Source organism: Pseudorca crassidens, chromosome 5, assembly GCF_039906515.1.
Source record: "Pseudorca crassidens isolate mPseCra1 chromosome 5, mPseCra1.hap1, whole genome shotgun sequence".
Taxonomy (NCBI): Eukaryota; Metazoa; Chordata; class Mammalia; order Artiodactyla; family Delphinidae; genus Pseudorca; species Pseudorca crassidens.
This window is the reverse complement of record NC_090300.1, coordinates 94,720,883-94,744,188: the sequence shown is the minus strand read 5'-3', so window position 1 is coordinate 94,744,188 and position 23,306 is coordinate 94,720,883. Positions and strand designations below refer to the sequence as shown.

The following is a 23,306-nucleotide window of genomic DNA, read 5'->3' as shown; positions in this document are numbered from 1 at the left end:
TACAATCTCTGTGATCTTGGACAAAGTCTTAACACCTCTCTGTTCTTCAGTGTCCTCATTGTTACACTGGGATAACTGGACTGTTGTGATTGTTAATGAAGTTAATACATGAAAAGGGCCTAAAACAAATCTTGGCACTTACCAAGTGCTCAGTAAACATTAACTTCAATTATTATTATGTGCTCCTACAGTGAACACCTGTATGTGTAACATGCCAAGAATTTACCTTAAACCAACAATGAAGTCTTTCTGTAAAGACTTACTCAGGGTATCAAAGTGTGGAAGTTGTACAACTGGGTACCTTCACCTTACTCTGACTAAAACCAAGACAGATGTGAGCGCTGGCTTTTCTCAAACTTACTCTGGAATAGAAGACGTATTTATGAATAATCAGGCTTCAAATGACTGTTTAGATATAAAGTAACATGAGGGGCTTTAGGTATTAAGTGGTTTACAAGTTACCTAGAGAATGATAATATGACATGATATGTTCTATATAAAGGAAATTGTGATTTTAAGTCTTCAGAAAGATTTGTTGAGAACTTTTGAAGAATTATGTTTAATTGCATCTTATCAACTCTTAAGACGATAATTTTACCTGTGAAATTTCTTCTCTAACAATAAAGCCAAGTAAATGCACTGAAAGCATTTCAAAGTTTGCCTGTGAAGAGGGAATGCGCTGTGCACATTTTCAAATCTTCCACTGCTCTGCCTCTGTATCAGCATGCAAGAAGACTTGTGGGATTTCATACAGTAATACTAGCCATGCATTTCTTGTGTTAGCTTATAATGTTAAGCTCTGGTAAATGTTCACAACAATCCACAGAATATAATATTATGAATTCTATCTCACAGATATTGACTTTCCATAATCTAGCATTTTGCACTTCACATAGTACAGACTCAATTGGTTTGTTGCTGAAGGTTCCGATAGTCAAAAAATAGTGAGTGAATGAAAGAGAGTTTTTTGGGGTTGGGGGGTGGATGCTCTCATGGTTGCAGATCTCTACCAAGAGACAGATGTCTTCAGATACTCTGAATTCATATCTTAATTTCCAACTGAATTGCTGAGCATCTTCCCATACCAAAGAAAACCCATTTCAATTCAGTCTAAAATCCTACCAGGAAAAACTTTCATGAATCATCTTTAGTTTTTCGTATCTAATGCCCAGAGGATTTGGTAAAAGCTCAATGATATAACGACTATTCTTAACCTATTTTGCTCTACGTGCTTTATTATTTTTTTTGAGTTGTGTACATTAACTCCTCAAATCCTCACAACTATTACATGCCTCCTATCATTGAGGAAACTGAGGCCTAGAGAATTAAGGGTCTTAAGTATCTTAAATCTTCATGTCCCAAACTGACTCCTGAAACTCCTCCCCCTACTCCTTCAGCAAACCTACCCTCTCAGTTTTCCCCATTTCAGTAGTGGTGACCCCATTTCTCCAGTTGCTCAAGCTAAAAACCTTGGGGTCATCCTTGACTCCTTGACTTCTCTCACATCTCACTTCTGGCCTGACACTAAATCCTGTGGTTGCTACCTTCAAGATACAGCCAGAATCTGATCTCATGTTCAACATGGGCTGACAATGAAATGTTCTTTCTTCACTGGCCTCCCTCCTTACACAACAGAACAATCTTCAACAGTCTTAGCATATATTAATAGAAATCTACCAGTGAAAATAAGAAGTGTGTTTGACCTGGTCTGACCACTCATTTTTCACTTACTACACAAACATTTATTAAAAGCCCACCATGGGTAGGGTACTCTTCTAGGTACCTGAGATCTAGCAGTGAATAAGCCAGGTGGGGCTACCGGCTTGAGGAGGGGGAGGGGCTGAAGAAAAGACTCTTGTGGGTAGTAAGGCCTCATGGGGAGAGGAACTGGCTCTGAGCCTTGGACTGGAAAGAGCCTGCCATGTGAGGACAGGGGAGAAGATATGCCAAAGGAACAGCAAGTTGGAGCAACTGAATGATGGCCAGTGTAACTAGAATTTAATGATACAAGATAAGATGGAACGAGATTGCTGGGATTAAGAACTCTCTAATTACCTGTTACCTCTCTCTAATTTGTTAAGGTGGGGAAAGTTTTCTCAGCTTGTTAAGAAAGTTTGGATTTTATTCTATAAGCAATGAAAAGTGATCGGAAACCTTCAAGTAGGGAAGAAATGTGACCTGATTTATTTAAAATCTTCTTTGGCAGCCTTGAAGGGAATGGATTATAGAGAAGCAGGACCTACCAGAAAGTTAATGCAGCCATCAGGTAGTAGCAGGAAGGTAGGACACGGCCCACAAATGCAGTCCTGAGCTCAGTTTTACTCATCAAATTTAAAGACATAGTAGGGAATCGTCCCAAAGGAAAATGACTAGAATAGGGATGCTGAAACCATGAGCAATGGCTGAAGGAACTGGGGATTTTTACCTTAGAGAAGAATAAACTTGGAAGAGAAATACCATACCTCCTAGTGAGTGAGAAATTGCAGGGTTGCAAGTTTTAGCTTGACTTCAGGAAGAACTGGAACTGCCTGATAATAGACTAAAATCCTCTGGGCAGTAAAAGTCTCTTCCTGTCATGCGCTTAGGTAAATCTTTGACTGGGAGGGGGCGGGTCCGCGCGGGCCTCCAAGCCGCCCGCCCCTCAGCAGAGAGGCCGCAGCAGAGAGGTCACAGCGAGAGGTCGCAGCGAGAGGCCGCCCCCCAATGCTTCAATCGCCGGAGGTCGGAGCGCCGGGCTGCACCGTGGCCTACTGCTGGCAGGAAGGGAAGGATCGAATCATATTTGTGACCAAAGAAGACCATGAAACTCCAAGCAACGTGGAGCTGGCGTCCGAGGACCCCAATGATCCGTACGAGGAGCACGGACTGATCCTGCCCCACGGAGACCTCAGCTGGAACTGCCCGTGCCTTGGGGGCATGGCCAGCGGGGCGTGTGGGGAACAGTTCAAGGAGGCCTTTTCCTGCTTCCACTGCAGCACAGAGGATGTCAAGGGGTCGGACTGTGTAGTCCAGTTCCGGGCCATGCAGGAGTGCATGCAGAAGTACCCGGACCTCTATCCCCAGGAGGAGGAGAAGGAGAAGCCAGCGGATCGATTAGAGTAAATGGCTGCCTCTGAGGCCATCACAACCAAAAAAGAGGAGGGGTCTAGCTGATGAAGGCCCCGGGGCGCGCTGGGCTCCAGACTCCTTCAGAGAGGATGAACCTCTCCAAGAAAGTGTCTCTCCCTCTGTTGTTCTGTGCACTGTACTCTACAAAATAACGTACTGTGCTGATCAGGGGTCTTGGCCCCTTGACATATACACTGAAAAATGGGTTGTGAGTATGTGTGTCTCACATAACCTATCAGCGAATGTAGCTGCCACTTTTGAATTCTCTTCTCATATTGTCCTGAATTTTGCCTCTTTGAAATAACGTGCTGAATAATCTCAGCAACCCAAACTCATTATCTGGGAGTGTCTCTTGTGAGTGAGCAGATTTATTGTGATTCCTCGTATCCCTTTTAGTAGACTTTATACCTAGTTGGAAAGCGAAAGAGAAACATCTTCCTTTAAAGATGCTGGAGCGGGGCCATTCCTTGTAGAAGAGGCAGGATGATCAGCCCTTGAGTATTTGACCAAGCGCTATGCTTCATTTCTGATATATTTTGGTTTCCAGTTTGCATTGAGCTCCAGGTTTTCTACATTTGGAAAACAGAGCTTTGTACCCTCTGAGTGACTCCCTTTGTAAGTGAAGAGAAAGGCTGTTTATTTCTGTTCTTGTTATTCCCAAAGCCCTGGTTTGGGGTCTGTGTTCACATTGGCTCTGTCTCGGCCTGTTCAGATACAATGTTCTTGAGAGGTGAGAACCTAATCATTGCCAAAGTAGCACCCGAGAGACGAAACGGTGTCAATTAAAAGGAAAGCATGATTTTTACCTGAAAGAAAAATTTTTTTGAATGACCAACTACCTGGGCTGTGATAGAAGTAATTCAGGAATTACATGGGCAGATAGACTAGATGACTAATAGCTGACTCTATACCCCTATGCAGAAATAATAATAAGAGCTACTTCAAAGACAGAGGGTGGGATTATAGAACAAAAAATATTATTGTCTAAGTGATTCTTAACTGGAGCTTATCAGAATTACCTGGAGTTTATCCAAATGCCACATACTCTCCCCTTTCAGCTTCTACCCCAATAACTGTGTGTGTGTGTGGCGGGGGGGCAGGCGTGGGGTGACCCACGAGTCTCTCAATTTAAAATCACTGCTCCATCTCCCTGCTGTAATTTGTCTTCTCTCACTGACATGAACATGTTACCTCTCTCTAATTTGTTACGGTGGGAAAAGTTTGAGGATCACTGAATTGGATGTTTGAGTAGCAAATGAGATGCTAGGGAAAAACCCAATGTTTTATATAAAACTATGTATATGCCCATTAAGCTACTGATTTGTTAGAGTAATTAGTACTGTCAGACGACTAACTCTTTGTCTCCCGAGGGGAGAGGGAGACAAGATACTTCTCTAAGGTCCCTTTCAGTTTTGAGTTTCTATGGCACTAAGAAAATAAATTAAGCTTAAAATGGACTAAGAACAATATTAGATATTTTTCCAGTCCAGGATTAAGAAAGACGATCCAAAGTCAGCCAAACTCTTACTCCACCCAAGCTACGTCTGACAACTATGCCCATTATTCTCCAATTCCTGGTCAGGTAGAGTGGCTCGCAGGAAAATAAACTTACTAGTGGAAAGGCAATGAAATGATACTAAGAGGATGTGGTCTGTGGATAAGTGCTTACATTTTGCTTCCAAGTTTAAACATTATAAAAACCTAGGACCTCATTTCTCTTATCATTGTATACAAAATGGAATGACCTGAAAGAGCCAAGGAATCACTCTCATCCATTAAGCGTGCCTCTCCTTCAAATATATACAAGCTATACCTCCATGCACAGAGAACACGTTTCCACAGAGAATGATCACGATAAAATTTCTGACACTAAAATTCAAGCCAAATTTTTACTTGATGCTTCAGGACTGTGATGGGTTTTTTTTTTTTTTTTTTTTTTTTTTTTTTTGATGTATTGACTTGGCTAGGGTATAGTCCCCAGTTATTTAATCAAAGCCAGAATTCTAAGGTAGCCCCCAAACACCCTGCCCCCTGAAAGCAGCCTTTTTAAATTCCCTCCCCTGGAGGGAGGGATGGGACTGTGAATATGATGGATTTCATTCCCGTGATTATATTGTTTCATATGGCAAAGAGATTTTGCTAAATGTAATTAAGGCCCCCAATCAGTTGACTTTGAAAGAGTGATTATTCTTGAGGGAGAGGGGGCAGACCAAATAAGAACTTAAAAGGGTTTGGGATTGTTCTAGCAAAAGAAATTCAACATGTTCGAGAGGGATTCAACAAGAGGAGGATTCTCCTTAGCTGGCTTTAAATATGGAAGAGGCTGTGTGGCAAGGAATGGGAGCAACCTCTAGGAGCTAAGAGAAGCCCCCATCAGACATCCACCAGAGAAACAGGGACCTCAGTCCTACAATCACATGGAATTGAATTCTGCCAAAACCATGTGTGCTTGGAACAAGACCCAGAGCTCCTGATGAGAACACAGCCTGCTAATATCTTGATTTTAGCCTCGTAGGATTGGAGAACCCAGTCATACCATGACCAGAACTGTGATCTACAAAGTGGTGAGCTAATAAATGGGTGCTGTTTAAAGCTGCTACATTTGTGGTTGTTTGTACATGCACTTGAAAACTAACACGAGGATCTCAAAATGCCTTCATGTCAACATTATGAACATAACGTATCTCATGATGATGGTAATGGAAATGGCAACTTTGCTAAACTTGAGCAGACCCTTTTAAAACAAAACCCTAATATCTTACTCAGAAAAAAGTAAAATTTTAAGCCTCCAAGTTTTTGTATCATTAATACTATAAGTATAAATATTAATAACACATTTTATAACTATTATTATTTACATTTAGTAATCTTGTTGTTTACAAGGTGTTTCCACAGAAACTATATACAGGGGTGGTAAACATACTGGTTTTAAAGACAGACAGATCTAGGTTAAAATCCTGGCTATGACTCTGGTCTTGAACAACTACCCTAAATCTCTCATGCTTCCTCATCTGTTAAATGGTAAGACCTATATCTACCTCCTAGAGTTCTTGAGTTCAGGACACAATATACATAAACTGTCTGGCACATATACATAAACTATCTGTACCCTAATAAATGTAAGATTACTTTACTGTTCTTTTGTACTATCACTTCCTTGAAAGTAGGGATTATGTCTTCATCATCAATGAATCCATAGTGCCTAACATAGCACCCGACACATAGTAGGTGCTCAATAAATCTTTGTTAAGTAAGCAAGATATTTTGAACAAGCCTGTGATGGAAATGGTATTCCCATCTTACAGATAAAAAACAGAGGACCAGACAGGTTGAGTTTTTTTATCCAAATTTTCTTAAACTAGAAAATGGTAATGTATTGAAAAAGCTTTCTAAATTCAAGTCCTGTGCTCTGTCCATGGTACTATACTATATGTAGGCACCAGAGGTATATAAAATCTCATAGAGAGGTATACTTATCTCATAGGTAGTATTTCTAAAATACTGTGCTCCAAAAAAAGGGCACAAAGAATGGCCACTCTTAATTCACATTCTACTAAGTGGAATTCTCTATTACACAATTTCTATTCCTCACTTATGCCTATATTTGTGAAAAAGTACCACATTGTAAAAATGGTTTCTATTGCCTAAATCCCCAAAGTCCCCATGATGGGTAAGTCTCATTATCACAATACATTTGTATTCCACTACAGGAGTCCTGCTCCAATTAACTTTTTGTGCAGAGAGAAGGTTTTTTTTTTTTTTCCAGTAAAAACTGGGTACAAAATAATGACATGACAACAGGAGATGCTGGCAAGGATGTGAAGAAACTAGATCACTCATATGTTGCTGATGGGAATGTAAAATGGTACAACCACTCTGCAAAACAGTTTGGCAGTTTCCTTCACTTTGTTATACAGCAGACACTAACACACCATTGTAAAGCAATTATACTCCAATGGAGATGTTAAAACAAACAAACAAACAACTAAGCATACACTTGCATACAGCTGAGTAATTGTACTTCTGGGCATTTGTTCAGAGGAATGAAGATTATGTGCACCTAAAAACCACTATATGGTAGTTCACAGCAACTCCATTTGTAACAGCCAAAAACTGGAAACACCCAAAATGTCCTACGATAGGTGAACAGTTAAACAAGCTGTGATATACCCATACCATGGGATACTACTCAGCCAAAAAAGAGAGAGAAAGAGAACAAACTATTGATACAGGCACAACCTGGATAGATCTCAAGGGTACTGTGCTGAGTGTAAAAAGCCAGTCTCAAAAGATTACATACTATATGATTCCATTTACATTACACTGTTGAAATGACCAAAGTATAGACATGGAGAACAAATTAGTGTTTGTCAGGTTAGCATGAGGGAGAGCTTTGTGCAAATGAAATAGTTTTATATGATTATGGTGGTAGTTACATAAATATACATATCATAAAATGACAAAGAATATACGTACATTGTACCATTGTCAACTTCCAAGTTTTGATTTTTTTTTTTTTTTTTTTTTGTGCAATACGCGGGCCTCTCACTGTTGTGGCCTCTCCCGTTGCGGAGCACAGGCTCTGGACGCACAGGCTCAGCAGCCATGGCTCATGGGCCTAGCTGCTCCGCGGCATGTGGAATCTTCCCGGACCCGGGCACGAACCCGTGTCCCCTCCATTGGCAGGCGGACTCTTAACCACTGCGCCACCAGGGAAGCCCCAGGTTTTGATATTTTAGTATCATTATATAAGAGGTAACCAACCACTGGGGTAACTGAGTGAAGAGTACCCAGCACCCCTAAGCACCGCTCTGTTCTATCTTTGCAACTTCCTGTGAATCTGTAAGTATTTCAAAAAATAAAAATGAATGCAAAGCCCAATGTCTGAGACCTCTGGTAGAATTTTCTACGTTCTCTACAGTGAAACAGTACTTCCTCATTTGAATGGTCCCAGAGTAAACACAGTTCATATTTTTATAGGGTACTTTGAAAACAAAGAAAGATGAAACAATCACACACAAAATTATAAACTTTCTCTTCATCTCAGATGTTGGTATTACTTTCTCATCCATCTTCATTCCATCTTCTGGCCTTTCAAGTCTCATATCTTGAGTTTACCGCTCAGTGACCTACACTACACTAAAAAATTACTGGTCCCTATGCCTTGTTTTTTCATTCCAATGAAGCTGTACATTCCTTCAGAAATTTCAACTAGATATTAGGTTATCCAACTCCAGATTAGACTCCTGATGAAAGGTATACTCTAAAATAAAGAAAAAAAGCTCTTCAGTCCAAATTAATATCAAATAAATAAAAGTTACAGTGTAAGAGAGATTTCTGAGCAGAAAAGCTTTCCAGATTCTGCTAGCCTGCTCTAAGCCATCTCCTGCCCTCCCTCTCACAACACCCCAGGCCAGCTTCAGCAACCTGATACCTTCCTTCGTAAAACAAACACCCCCAAAACACAATTTACATCTGCAAAGCACTTTGGTTCACAAAGCACTTGTACACAAGGGATCTCATCTGGTGCTCATTAGACTGTAGAATACATAAAAGCAAGTATCTATTTTCATTCCCATTTTAGAGATGAGGTAACTTGACTTGGCAAAGTAACTTCTCCATACCATAAAGGTGAACAGTTAAGTTGCAGAATAGGGGATATAACTCAGATCTGTTGATTCCTAATCCTAAGCAATGTCAAAATATTCTATCAACCTAAGCACCCCATTCCCAACGTGGTAACAGATATTTAGTAACAGTAAATGCGAGAAGAACAGAGGCAAACAGCGGATCCAATTGAACTGATCTGATCCCATTGAAAGCAGAGGTTCTTAAAGTATGATCTAATCCTGAGATCGGTAATATGTCTAGTGATTCTAAATACAGCTTTCAAAATAGGAGGTTGAAATGTACTTCTATGTGGTTGAAGAACTCAGCTGGCACAGCAAAGAATAGAAACAAAGGAGACTTTAAATTTACTCCAGGTAACTACTGCTTTATGCAACTCACCAACTCAAGTTTGTGAAGAAAGGGCAGAATAACGGTGCTATAATTTAAATAATTATAAATAAATAAATTAAATTGGATCCCTAGCTCTCCCACATCTTGGCCGAGGGAAAAAATAACAAAGCAAGGCTAAGCACAGGAAACCTCAAGGAATCATCTATGATAACCTGATTTTTAATATTCTGATTCTCCTCCTAATCTGTTCTTTCCAGAGGAAGCATGGCTGGGACTTGTCAACCATTGATCAAAGTGTAAGGTTAAAAAAAAGGCAAAATAATTGGAAAAAGCCTTGAAAATTAATCACATGAAAGAAAGTACTTTTGATGGCAGCAAACAGAAATGCAGAGGAGATGACCCCCCGGACTGCTCACCGCAATATAACAGTCCTCAGACAAAAAGTTTGAGAACCACACAATGTACAAATTAACCAACAACAAAGGAGATTTACTGTGAAAAGCAGAAGAGCATATAAGATAAAACTCGTGATCTTAAAGCTGCTAAACATTCCATCAACATTTATTATTAATAGTCTGCTTTTTGATTCAAACGAGTTGGTGGCCCCATGTTACCCCCCCCTTTCTAACAGGATCATGTTGCTTCAGGAGAAATAAAAGGGAAACTTTATAGAAGTCTTACCAACACGATATTTTAGTTCTACGATGGTTTCGCCTTCTCTGCTTAATTCTGTTACTTCACAAGTGTAGTTTCCTAAGACGGCTTCACGTTTATCCATCGTCAAAGAGGCAATGCCATTTAGTAATTCTGATGGTGAGATTTTTGCACTAGTAAAGATATCGCTGGAATTGGACCTTTGCTGAACTCCATCAAAGATGAAAATGTCTTTTCCTTTAAATTTCCACCTGACATACAATTCAGCGATGCTCTTCGCCTCTATGTTATTAACAAAACATGGGATGACAACAGTTTGATTGCAAACGGTGTATTCTACAGATTTGGTTGTATTGAATATTAGCTGAGCTGAACCTGGAAAAGAGAAATAAAATGGTTTCATTTCATTACAGAATTCTATACTATGAGATTTTACGTATGTTACAAATCCTTAAGATAAAGAGAAATACTTCTATTGTTCACTTAAGCAAGCAAGCAGCTATAGAGAAGAGAAGATGGGCAAGGTTAAAAAAAGAAACAAATTATTTTAATATTAACATGCACAGCTGATAGACAATACTGTACACTTCTTGCTTATTCATTCCCAGTAAAACAAAATATACATTCTCCCACATCTTGGGAATAAATTCAGCAACTGTGTTAGAACATGCAGGTGTAGTATCTGGCTTTGGAAGCTTTGAAGTAATCATTACTGTCTTCTGATATATGTAGAAAAATACTATCCTTACTATGAGAAAATTTTAAACAGAAAATAAAACCAAATATTATATTCAGTCTTAACTTCTATACACTCCTCCAAATAGAACTTGCTAAACTGATATGAAGTTTATCTCTATCCCTATGTTGCATTTCCGAAAATGGTGTCAGGCTCTACTGTACTTAAATATAAAAAGTAAATCACATGAGTCACATCACATCTTTCCACTAGGATGGAAAGTCTTAGAATGCTAAGGAGAAAAAAAACATTCTCTATGGCTATTTTCCCATTGCAAAATACAGACAGCAACGACATTTTGTATGCAAGTATTATAAAAGATTATACACAATTGAATGGTATTTTCCCACTCCCACATTTCATTGAAACTAAGGAACAACTTCCAAATGTATATTACAGGTATCCCTTCCTTCTAGAAACCAAAAACCACCCAAAATAAAGCTAAGATGCAAGTTGAAACCAAGAGCAGATACTGCTAATAAGTAGCATATATTCCATCAACTCTTTTCAATAGGATAAACTACTGGTTGTTGCCTTATAAAAGAGGGATTGAGAAATGCATCACCTTTCATCTAGAATGTGTAAAAATGTGGAGAAATTGTAGTTGTCTTCCATATTCTTCAGCCATTTATCAACTCTTTCATCTAAGTAGTTCCTTGGTGTTTCTCTCAAAAAAAGCACTAACAAATATAAATAAAACCTCAAGTTTAATCATTCATCTTTAAGATTTTTTCCTTCATCGGGGCATAGGATGGTATTACTCTAGGAACATAATTACTATTCAATAAATGCCCACTGAATTGAATGCTAGGATGCAAAGTGGAATATGAACTGAACAATGTTCAAGAAGTCTGAGAACAAATCCCATCTCTGTCAATTTTCAGTATGCGACCTTAAGCAATTCACTTAACTTCTCTATGCCTTGGTTTACTCTCTGTAAGTAAGAGGATCAAAAAGGGCTTCCCTGGTGGCGCAGTGGTTGAGAGTCCGCCTGCCGATGCAGGGGACGCGGGTTCGTGCCCTGGTCCGGGAGGATCCCACATGCCACGGAGCGGAGCGGCTGGGCCCGTGGGCCCGTGGGCCATGGCCGCTGAGCCTGCGCGTCCGGAGCCTGTGCTCCACAACAGTGAGAGGCCCGCGTACCGCAAAAACAAACAAACAAAAACGAACACTGGGCTGCTTCACAGAATTGTGGTCAGCAACACAGGAGAAAATATATTGGCAAGTGCTCTCTAAACAATACTGTGCTATAAATATGTAGGATGATACTATAAAAACTAAGCACTATACAGCATTTTAATGTAATGTTCCAGACCTTCTCTGACTGGCAGGTCTAAACTGTTACATTTCTGGGAATCTGCAGTCTGAATCAATCCCGTGGGCCTCCATAGCTCACCTCTCCCTAGTTCTTTATATTTCTAGCCACCCAAATATCAGGAAGCCCCAGGCAAAACCTGGACTTCCAACTGCATTCTTCAAAACCTTGGAGTTGTAAATTATTTCCCCTGAGAAATAAGCATTAGTGGGAGACTACAGTGTACAAGGAGAGACGAAAAGTGGCTATGATGTTGGAATTAGAAAGGAAAGAAAGTGTCAGAAAATATGGTCAACGATTTTGAAATGGACAAAAAGATTACCGGGAGTCCTTTCAGCGGAGTGCTGGGCACTGTCTGAGAGATGCGAGTGCTGGGCACTGTCTGAGAGATGCTTTTGGAATATCTGATTCTATAGGGGCCTGTGCATTTTGCTAAGACTGGGCTGCTTTTACAACTTTGTAAGTTGTAGAAAACTGATGGTAATGCGAATGATTCAGATCCATAGAGATACAAATAAACTTTGTTCTGCCATTGATTTCCACCTGGTGGAAGAGAGGAATTTAAACAATTACATTTTAGGGGCTTCCCTGGAGGTCTAGTGCTTAAGACTCAGTGCTTCCACTTCAGGGGGCACGGGTTTGATCCCTGGTTGGAGAACTAAGATGCTGCATGCCTTGCAGCGCGGCCAAAAATTAAAAAAAAATTTTTTTTTAAATTACATTTTACTGTGCTGAGGACACTGACCAATTTTGCATTTGCTCACAAATTCATTTCACCATTCCTGATTTCCCATATGTACATGTGTCTATTCTTCGAATTCTCTTTTAAAACCAAGATGGTTGTACCGTCTTGCTGGTTTGCTTATTAATGTGAAATAAAAACTTTGACACATGTTCATTTTATATTTGTTTGAGTCAAGATTTTATCTTCTAAAAATTATCCTTTAATTAAAGAGATACAAGTGAAGAGTTAAGTTATCCCAGCGATCTTTTTTAGAAGTGGTAAGACCGCTTCTAAGTAAGTAAGAAGCAGTCAGCAAGCACTCCACGATTTCATAACTTCTGTTTAGAAAACAAATTTTCGAAAGAATACAGAAAGCACTGATTACACTGTTATTTGTTGTCATATTAATGCAAACATTTTTATAGCTGAAGCAATTTAAGTAGAATAAATGCTGTCAATAAACTTCAAAGTGAAATTGACCTGGATAAACTATAATTTGAATAATCCTTGCACTAATAATTAATAAATATAGTCCAAAAATGTTGCTCCATCAGCTGTTAACTACAACTTCATCCTCTATAAACATTTGTTAAAAAGCTATTAAGCAGTAAAATTATCTGATTTGGTTTTTCTCTATTTTGCCTACTGCCTTTTGATGAAACAGCAGAGTGAAGAAATGATCTAAAATAGAGCAAATAAAGGATCATATAGATAATTATCATGAATAAGTAAGTTCTGAATAATCAAGAAATGCCTACAGCAGTCTAAATCAGATAGAAATTGATAAGTATAACCATCAGCCATGCTAGAGTTACAGATAAATTAACAAATGAAACGAGAAAATTAACTTATATCAAATGCCAAAAATATTGGACCTTACAACCTCTGTGAATACAGACCACCAACTCAAACCATCTCATAACACAGTCCTCAAAACAGCTGCTATACACTTTCAGAAAAGGCTTAATACATGATACAGTACACAGGTCTAGGTCAGAAATGCTAACATGCAGCAAATGTTTATTGAGAATCACCTGATCTGAAACACTGTGACAGGATGTGGGGATACATTAATGGAAAAAAATGTATGAATTATCTTTAAGAAGCTTAGAATTCTCACTTGGGGGACTGACACATACTTTTTATAACCCAAGGTCATAAGGGCTGTCCTTCCTGAATGAAGTGCTATGGATGGGCAGGAAAGTAATCAGTCTTACGGATTTCAAGGAAAATATTTGTTGGGTCTTCCCTGGTGGCACAGTGGTTAACAATCTGCCTGCCAATGCAGGGGACACGGGTTTGAGCCCTGGTCGGGGAGGATCCCACATGCCGCGGAGCAACTAAGCCCATGTGCCACAACTACAGAACCTGTGCTCTAGGGCCCTTGAGCCACAACTACTGAGCCCGTGTGCCACAGCTACTGAAGCCCATGTGCCTAGAGCCCGTGCTCCACAACAAGAGAAGCCACCACAATGAGAAGCCCGCTCATTGCAACAAAAAGTAGCCCCCGCTCACCACAACTAGAGAAAGCCCACGCACAGCAGCGAAGACCCAACACAGCCAAAAATAAAATAAAATAAATAAATTTATTAAAAAAATAAAAGAAAATGTTTGCTGCTACTAGGGGAACAACAGAAGATTGCCATAGACCCTGACCATTTAGGCCTTCAATCTTTTATCGTTTCACATGTTCCACATAAAAGTTCTCTCCTGTGTAACAACCCTGAAATCACTCTCCTTTTGGAATAGGTTATCTTATACTCTCTGAAGGAGCCCTCTCTTCCTATTTCAAGTTGAGTCCTCCAGATAAGAAACCAGAAGCTTCCAATACTTCCACCTATAAATTTTCCTGCTACCCCAACTATCCACACCTCTCTTCCCCTCATTTCCTCCTCTTCAGAAATGAACCCTGTCACCTGAGAGCTAGTTTACATTTCTGCCCCACGCTCATCAATCTCCTCGAGAACTTTCCCTCGTTGACTATCATCCTCCGACATCCCTCAAGTTCATTTACAGTAGGTTTAAAAAAACTTTTGTAAATGCTTGAATATTAGCCAACTGAAAAACAAAATCCCTTGTACTTGTCTCTGTTTCCTAGCATCCTAGAAAGATAACCTACATGCATTTCTTCACCTCTTATTCACTTCTTAAATCTCTGCCACCTGGCCTCCACCCTGGCCTTTTTCACTACAACAGCTCTTGCCAAAGTCACCAATCATCCCCTGTGAAAACGGAATGCACATGGTTCACTCTCTATCTTGACTTCTCTACAGTTCTTGAGCCAGTGGGCAGCTCCTTTCTTGCTCTTGTCTCTTGGCTTCTACGTCTCTGGATTTCCTCCTAGAGCCTTCACCACCTCGTGGCAGCATTTTTTCTTTATTGAAATCTATTCCTTGACTCACAATAAATATTAGGTTCCTAAGGACTTCCTGTCCAACACTGCCCCCCACCCCTCCCCGCCCCAGTATTCTCCCTCACTCCAGGTTTTAACTACCCACTCATTTTATTTAACTAGGCCTCACCTTTCTCCTTAACTGTAGACCTTGGAAAGCCAACGGGCTGCTATGTGTTTCCACTTGGATGCACTACAGTTACTTCAGAGTCAACATGTCCAAAAATCTATTTACCCTCTGCCTATCTTCATTCCAAATCCTCACTTCCCTAAAGTATTTTCTATTATCCACCAGTCAACCAGACCTGGACCTACGAATCACGCTGGATTCTGGCCTCTCCTTAGCCATGGAGAGTTCTTGTTAGGCTCAGCCTATTTAACAGTTCCTAAATCCAATGTCTGTTGTATGAATTAATTAGACATTCATCATTTCTGCCTTGAACTATTGCCATACCCTCCTAACTAGCTCCCTGCCTTCAGCCTCAATGTTTCCCCATCCCAGCCATGTATTTTCCACAGTTCCCGAAATAACTGTTCCAAATGCAAATATACACTCTTTTGCCTAATATACTTTAAAGCACCCGCCGCCCCCCGACTTTCAGGCTAAATTCTAAGGGTATTAGCATGGAATACAAACTAGGTCCTTCAAGATCCTGTCCAGCTCCACTTCCTGTACTCCCTCATTTCCAAACTAAGCTCCAATCATAATGACCTTGCAATTCCATGGATATGCAAATGCACTCTCTTCTCCATGCCTTTCCCCCCACACACAAGCTGTTCCCCAGCCTAAGGAGGCCTGTACCTTTCACTGGGTGTTCAGGTAAGAGCACAAACTTTGGAGTCAGACCTTGGATGGTGACTTAGCACTTTCTAAGTGTATAACCTTAGGCAAGTTAGTTAATTTCTGTATCTCAGTTTCCTCATCTATAAAACGTGAATATTGATAGTGTACACCTCATAGAGATTTTGTTAAGATTTAATCAGATAAAGAACATGGAGTTCTCATTTCAGTGCCTTTCACGTACACAGCAAATGTTCAATAAATGGCAGCTACAGTTCACTAACTTTGGCTCTTCCTGAAAGCACGGTTGAGATGTTCAATCCTGTCCCCTTCGTTGCTACTACTCAACTGTATTCATCCCTTCTTATTGCTCCCACTGCCCCCTCTTCAAGTGCTGTCACTGCACTTACTATCAAATCTTGTAACTACTGTTTTATTTTACTGATCCCTCCTTTAGGATCAAAAGATAGTAATGCAAGAACCATGTCTTCATTTGGTATCCTATGGATCTAACCCAGGGTCCAGCAAGTAGGACTTAATACATTTCTTCTGAATGTAAAAATTTAAAGTATGAATCCCAAGAAAGGAAAATCTAAACATCATATCAGGGAAGATTCACTCTTGTTCCATATTTCAGAAGAATCCTCCACTGTTTCTTACTTCTATAGACCTGATTACAGTATCGTGAAGCTACATATTTTAATGAAAAATCTAAATCAAGTCAGTTGCAGATTGGATGGAACAGTTCCTTTAAAATTACTTGTAGTGTCTAAGAATGCTCTTCCTACCAGGTGGTCTTTAAACTGGGTCTGGAAGGAGAAGTAGGAATGTTATAGAAAAGTAAGAGCTTTCTAGGCAGAGTACACAATGAGTACAGAGGAATGAAGAAAGAGAATAACCGCAGGCTGGTGATTATTCAGGTGAGCTCTAGGAAAGGGGGCTGGAAAAGATGGTTAGGAAGTATTGTAAAGGCTTCCTTGAATGTCATGCTGAGGAGTGTGGAGTTGAAAACACAAGCAGTAGCAAACCACTCAGACTTATTTACATTAAAAAAAAATAATACAGCAGTATGAAGGGTGAATTGCGGCAGGAAAGGAGATGGGAAAGAAGATACATTAAGAGATCACTGCAGGAATCCAGGCAAATGACAACTGAAAAGAAGGCAAAAAATTACAGTAAAAAAACAAAAAAGGAAAATCGCCATAAGTCAGATGTGGGAGGTAAAGGAGAAGAAGAAAGAAGAATTGTAAAGTTGTTAACTAAAAAACAAACAACCCAATACAAAAATGGGCAGAAGACCTAAATAGACATTTCTCCAAAGAAGATATACAGACTGCCAACAAACACATGAAAGGATGCTCAACATCACTAATCATTACAGAAATGCAAACCAATACTACAACGAGGTATCACCTCACACCAGTCAGAATGGCCATCATCAAAAAATCTACAAACAATAAATGCTGGAGAGGGTGTGGAGAAAAGGGAACCCTCTTGCACTGTTGGTGGGAACGTAAATTGATACAGCCACTATGGAGAACTGTATGGAGGTTCCTTAAAAAACTAAAAAAAATACCATATGACCCAGCAATCCCACTACTGGGCATATATCCTGAGAAAACCATAATTCAAAAAGAGTCATGTACCACAATGTTCATTGCAGCTCTATTTACAATAGCCAGGACATGGAAGCAACCTAAGTGTCCACTGACAGATGAATGGATACAGAAGATGTGGCACATATATACAATGGAATATTACTCAGCCATAAAAAGAAACGAAACTGAGTTATTTGTAGTGAGATGGATGGACCTACAGTCTGTCATACAGAGTGAAGTAAGTCAGAGAGGAAAAAACAAATACTGTATGCTAACACATATATATGGAATCTAAAAAAAAAAAAAATGGTTCTGAAGAACCTAGGGGCAGGACAGGAATAAAGACGCAGACGTAGAGAATGGACTTGAGGACACAGGAAGGGGGACGGGTAAGCTGGGACGAAGTGAGAGAGTGGCATGCACATATATACATTACCAAACGTAAAATAGATAGTGGGTTGGAAGCAGCCACATAGCACAGGGAGATCAGCTCCGTGCTTTGTGACCACCTAGAGGGGTGTGATAGGGAGGGTGGGAGGGAGACACAAGAGGGAGGGGATATGGGGATTATGTATATGTACAGCTGATTCACTTTGTTATACAGCAGAAACTAACACACCATTGTAAAGCAATTATACTCCAATATAGTTGTTAAAAAAATTAAAAAGTAAAATAAAATAAAAATAAAGTTGCTAGCTAAAATATCAATAGTATGCATAACTAGTTAGATTGTGGATTAACTATAGAGAAAAGAGATTTAGGGGTGAATGTTCTTTCAATATTTAATAGGCTGAGTATTAAAGGTACCTGTGGTGCAATGAAATGGAGATGTCCAGTAGATCCCAGGATATATCAATTTGGATTTAAGAAGAAAAGTCTGAGCTACAAAGACTTGGGAAATACCAAGAATATAGGTGGTAATTGAAACTGTGAGCATAAACAGGATCACCCAGAGAGTCCTTGCAAAGCAAACAGAGCAGGTACCAGAGAATAAAGTGTTGGCGAATACCAATATTTATGGAGCAAATAGTTAAAGAGGAGCAAACCAACGATGTGGGAAAAAGAAGTGATAGAAGTAGGTGAGGCAGCAAAGAATGCCACTGCAGACACCAAGGGTCTTAATATGGACAAAACAGATGTCAAGCAGGATGAGTAAAAACAGCCTCTAGAGAGTTAAAAATTCACCATTAGCTTCTTTACCTGCAGCAATGTCAGCAGACTAGGGACTCGGCAGTATAAGAAAGCAGAGAAAGAAGGCAGTAATGGAAAGAGCGTGGAGCCTGGGACAAGGCCAAGGTTTTTTTGGTTGTTCTTCTTGTTTGTTTTTAATATGGGGTGAAACTTGAGCATGTCTGCTAGCTAAGAGGAAGGAATCAATGAAGAAGGAAAGATCTAAGGTTCAAAGCTTAAGGATTAAGGTGATTAGGCAGGTCTCCGAGATGGTGGAAGTGAAAGAGCTGTAGACAGGGGATCCTTTCCTTGGAAAGTGAATAGGAACACTTCTGACACTGGGTGAAGGAGGAGAATGAGACGAACGTTGCCTAAGATATTATGGACAAGTTTAGTAATGGTGGGCGGGAAGTTGAGAGAGTCCACACCACACATCACTATTTTTTGCAGTAGAGTAGGAAGTTAATTATTTGCTTGGAATGGATGTTCAGGATTGGGGTAAGAAGCCCCAGCAGTCACTAAGGTGAATGAAGCAAAGCTTGTTGAGTAAAGACGCCTGCAAGAAATGAATCCTACTAATATTTGCCATCAGGCTTGGTCTCTGGTAGGAAGAACTGGAGTCTCAAACTGAACTGGGTTAGAATTAGAGTCAAAAGGAGGATTTAGTCAGATCTCTCCTCAACAGAATCTAAATAAAGTCTGGGGTAAAATGGAGGTGTCCACACCTGTTTAGTTCTAACTCAAACTAATCTCCCACTCGATTTCAAAGTGGCCTCATAGGAACGGAAATGGTCAACCTAGAATTATAAGGCCCAGGGCAGTTTAAAGTCAGTAACATCCAGAATTACAGCCTTATCAAGCACTTAAAATATATTAAGTATTACTGCGGTATAAAAACAAAAAATCCCTTCTCTTCATAAACTACACTTTAAGTTATTAAGAGGCATACAGTCCGAAATTTGTCTGTATGTCCAAGAGGGCCTTGCAAAATGCTTAGAGCATAACGTGGGCTCACACTTGCTTGAAACAGGAAAAGCAATTTTGATAGACCCTGCACTTGCCAAATCCCTTGCCTTGCTTTTTAACCTATAAGTGTGACATGCATTCAAATATGCACTTATTCTCCTAATCTAAATCTTAAACCCTGGGATTGACCAGATTCTGAGTCTTATACAACTGCTCCATGGAGATGGAATAAAATATTCAGAGCAGGGTGTAACTTCTAATTCCTGTTGCAACTCCATGTAACCACAAAGAGGGAAAATTCAGGTTCTACTGTCTTAGTCTAGGTATATCAGAATCAAATTTCCTGGGTGCTCTATATTTTTTTTACTTTATTACTACAATGAGTTTAGCAAAATTGATCCTACACTATCATTCTTGTTCTTTTATCATAGAAGAAATATCGGCACTAGTACATAAAGTGAAAGTTGCTTTATCACAACCCAAGAGTGCATTATATTATGCTGAGGCACAAGATATAAAAATATAGAAATTTTTCTCTTGTATAAAAAGAGAAAAAAATTTTCTCTTGTATAAAAAGGTATGACAGCAAAAACCTAAAAGATGGGTAAAATGGTTATATGAAAATTACATCACGAAAAGAACATAAATGTATAGTAGCTAGAGTTGAATTAACATCAAGGAATGCAAACTTAGTTTTAATAATGCATTTTGGATTTAGAATGTTTATCAATTTTGGGAAAACCACCTATTTTTCCTCTTTAGAACCTGGCCTTTCAAATTTCCATTAACAATTCAGTGGCAAAGATAAAACATCTGCCAAAATACAGATGACAGCATGAGCAAATGTCCTAATGGTAGGCATTTAGTGTAATGCTTTAGCATACTGCCTCTAGACTGCTGGGCGGACCCGGAAATAAGTACTTTTAAATAGGCATTTACTTCCTCAAAATGGCAAATTGTGGTTAAAAGTAATATATTCTTGAGGAGAGAAGAAAACATTTTTGTTTAAGCAAGCCAAATGACTACTAGACTTATGCAATAAAAATGTTTTTTTAATCATGTGTACCTTTGATTTTAAAAACTCACTTTGAACAAAGAAAAATCATTCAACCACTGATAAGACAGTTCACATCACTGTCCTTATGTGAGTAGCGTTTTATTTACCAGTTAGTGAATACCACTGAAACTGCTGATGTGCTTTTAAACAATGTATAATTGGACATATGGGGGAGGGGGGAGGAAAGGAGAATAGTAACTCATTCTACATCTTGTAAACCAATAAAGGAGGTTGTATTTTTCCTGTAATTAGAAGGAATGGGCATTTTAGACAATTTCCTTTACTACAAAGATCAGTGGAAACTGTAGTGGTTACCAGGAAGTAGCATTTGATTAACAATCATTTATAAATGAAAATGAAAGCAAATCAAACCTGAGTACAAATAAACATACAAATCCATGACTTCCTTACTCATTTTAGAATCTAATTTCAGTCTCCCAAATACTTTGGTTTATAACTACTTGTGTTCTGAGACTGTTAACATCTCTTCATACATGTTCTTTTAAAACTACATATTAAACACACATGCATAAAAATCCATTGTATCCTATGACAAACACTATCCCTTCCTGTTTTATATTCATCAAATGCATAATGCCTCTGTTTTGTTTTTTTTTCAGGTTATTATTAACTAAGTACAATGAAATACCATAAATTCTGAATTCTAAGACTCTGTAGGGACTTGAGCACACTACTATTGTATGTAAATGAGTTCTAATTATATGTGATCATACCTATTACTAAAAGAGGCCTAACCATTTCTATCCCCAAAAGTACCAATCTAGCGCTTCTTTCTAATCTACTTGAAAATAGGACCCCGTTTTTAAAACAGTACATGATTTACACTTTTTACGCTTCAAACTAGCTTTGAGACCAACGGTCTGAATTAGTAATATTTTATTACAAATTCATAATCGGGTTCAATATAAGGCTTTCTGATCATACAACAGGTTTCTGATAGCAGTATTATTTGAGCTATAATGATAGTAATGGGCAGTAAGCCGTTAAGAATGATAACAGAAAACACTACCTTACCTAATATCAACCCTTCAGGTAACAGAGATTGATTATTAGCAGCTCCAACATTCCAGGCGGCTTCAGAGTGAGGAAAGAGAGCTAAGCCGGGACTTAAGGGCATTTTGGAAATAGCTTGAAGTCACAAGCCTTTATGAATGGCACAGTGAGGCGAATAACCCGTTTAAAATGTAATTAACTTAGCATTCTAGAATAAAATGTAACAACTGCTTGTTACTGTTACTCCAACTCAATTCTGAATTTTACAAAAAGTTCACAAGAGGCTCTATAATGTGAAGTGTGACAGGCACTGTACAGCCACGAAAATTCCCATTCCTTCCTCAGTTGTTATAGACGAAGCACACGTTTTAAAAAAGAGAAATGGATTCCAAAAGCTTGGGGGGCCAAAACGCCTTTGGCGTCGAAAGACACTAAATCTCACTCTGCCGCAAATATGCTTTGACTAGAGGTTACTGTCTTCATACTTCAAGCGAAATCTGGATTACTTTTAAAATGGTTCCCCTAAAAAAAGTAGGAAAACTTGAACGTGCAATTCGGACTGTATTAAAGTGGTTGATGGGGCGTGGGAGTAGCGAGAAAGAGTTTCCATCCAGGAAGCTTATATCTAGGGTATTAAAAAAAAAAAAAAAAGGCAGCCAGAAGAATCTTCTGATTAAACGCTGGGCTGGAAATGAAACTTAACTGTGTCCTTTACGTCCCCTTAACTCCTATGTTCAGGTGGGAGGACAAACAGGAGAAATCCCTTCTTTCAGACTTCGCCAAAATGCGCACTTGCATCGCATGAGGCTCGGGCCCTCCCACTCTCCCTCCTTCAACCCCAAATGCGTTTAAAGCACTGAGGAGGGTGCGAAAGAGGGGGGACCCTAACAGCTGCCAACCCCTCTCCTCTGATCGCGCCCTTTCTCTCTACAGCTAATTTTTGCGCGAGGTGCACGGTTTGGAGTCTTCCTCAGTGTGTGCATCTGGAGGTGGAGAACAGGGGAAGATAAGCCCCGCTCTCACCCAGGGGAAGAGGAAGAGGAGGCAAAGGAAGCAAAGAAGGGGGAGCAGATTACCCGCGGGGCCCTCCCACGTCCGCACCCCGGGCGTGCAGGGCCCGCGTGCCCCGCGCCCTGGCCATCCTCTCCAGGGAGCCGCCGGGCCAGAGGGGGCGCAGCCCACACACCCGCGGGGGCGGCGAGACACTAGCCGCAGAGCCAAGAGCGAGTGACCACTCACCGCAGCGCGCCGAGCCCAGCAGCAGCAACACCACCAGGGGCCACATCTCCGCCCCCGCCGCGGGGTCGCCGCCGCCGCAGGTGTCTGGAGCAGGCGCCGCCGCCGTTACAGAGAGGACCAACCGCCGCCTCCCGTCACAGTCAGGACCGGGCGCCCAGGCGGCTTGGCCGCGCGCAGGCGCGCTCCCGCCGCCCCACACCCGCTCCCCCTCCCGCGCGGGCCGCGCACGCGCGCTCGGCCTCGCCCCCGCCCCGCCGCGACTGCTGTTGACGCGTCGCCCTCACGACTCGCGGCCTCGAGTTCCCACTCCCGCCAGCTCCCCAGCGGTGGCGCGCGGCGGGCTTCCCGGTCACGCCCTGCCGCCCCAGTCCCCCGCCCTCCTGTCAGTGTCCCCGAGACTGAGCGCGTATTCCCACGGTCACCGGGGCCTCATTACCCCTGTCCCTGTCTGCTGTTCCCTTTTTGCCTCCCGCACCGCCGTGGGCCCCACTGTCCTCCCTCCACTCGTCCTCTCCTGCTTTCACTCCCATCCTCACGCTTCAGGAACTACCGCCCCAGGCGCTGCTCAGCCGGACCGCGGAGTGCCGGCCC

General features: G+C 40.6%; 1 protein-coding gene and 1 pseudogene across 4 annotated transcripts in view; one reads left to right on the top strand and one right to left on the bottom strand.

Moving 5' to 3' along the window:
• The window catches only part of CD47 (CD47 molecule), a 54,460-nt gene extending 31,535 nt beyond the window's left edge, over nt 1-22,925 (bottom strand). For 3 of the 4 annotated variants that reach the window (XM_067738968.1, XM_067738969.1, XM_067738970.1), the window contains exons 1-2: nt 21,498-21,615; nt 9,751-10,098 (exon numbers count right to left, since the gene is read on the bottom strand). In XM_067738968.1, the coding sequence (XP_067595069.1) occupies nt 9,751-10,098; nt 21,498-21,600 (451 nt within the window). In that variant the 5' untranslated portion in view covers nt 21,601-21,615. Of the gene's footprint in view, nt 1-9,750; nt 10,099-21,497; nt 21,616-22,715 lie in introns of those variants that run through there. The other variant, XM_067738971.1, reaches the window with a different exon arrangement.
• LOC137225241 (mitochondrial intermembrane space import and assembly protein 40 pseudogene) lies at nt 2,678-3,210 on the top strand (annotated as a pseudogene).
• Nucleotides 22,926-23,306: the final 381 nt, after the last annotated feature.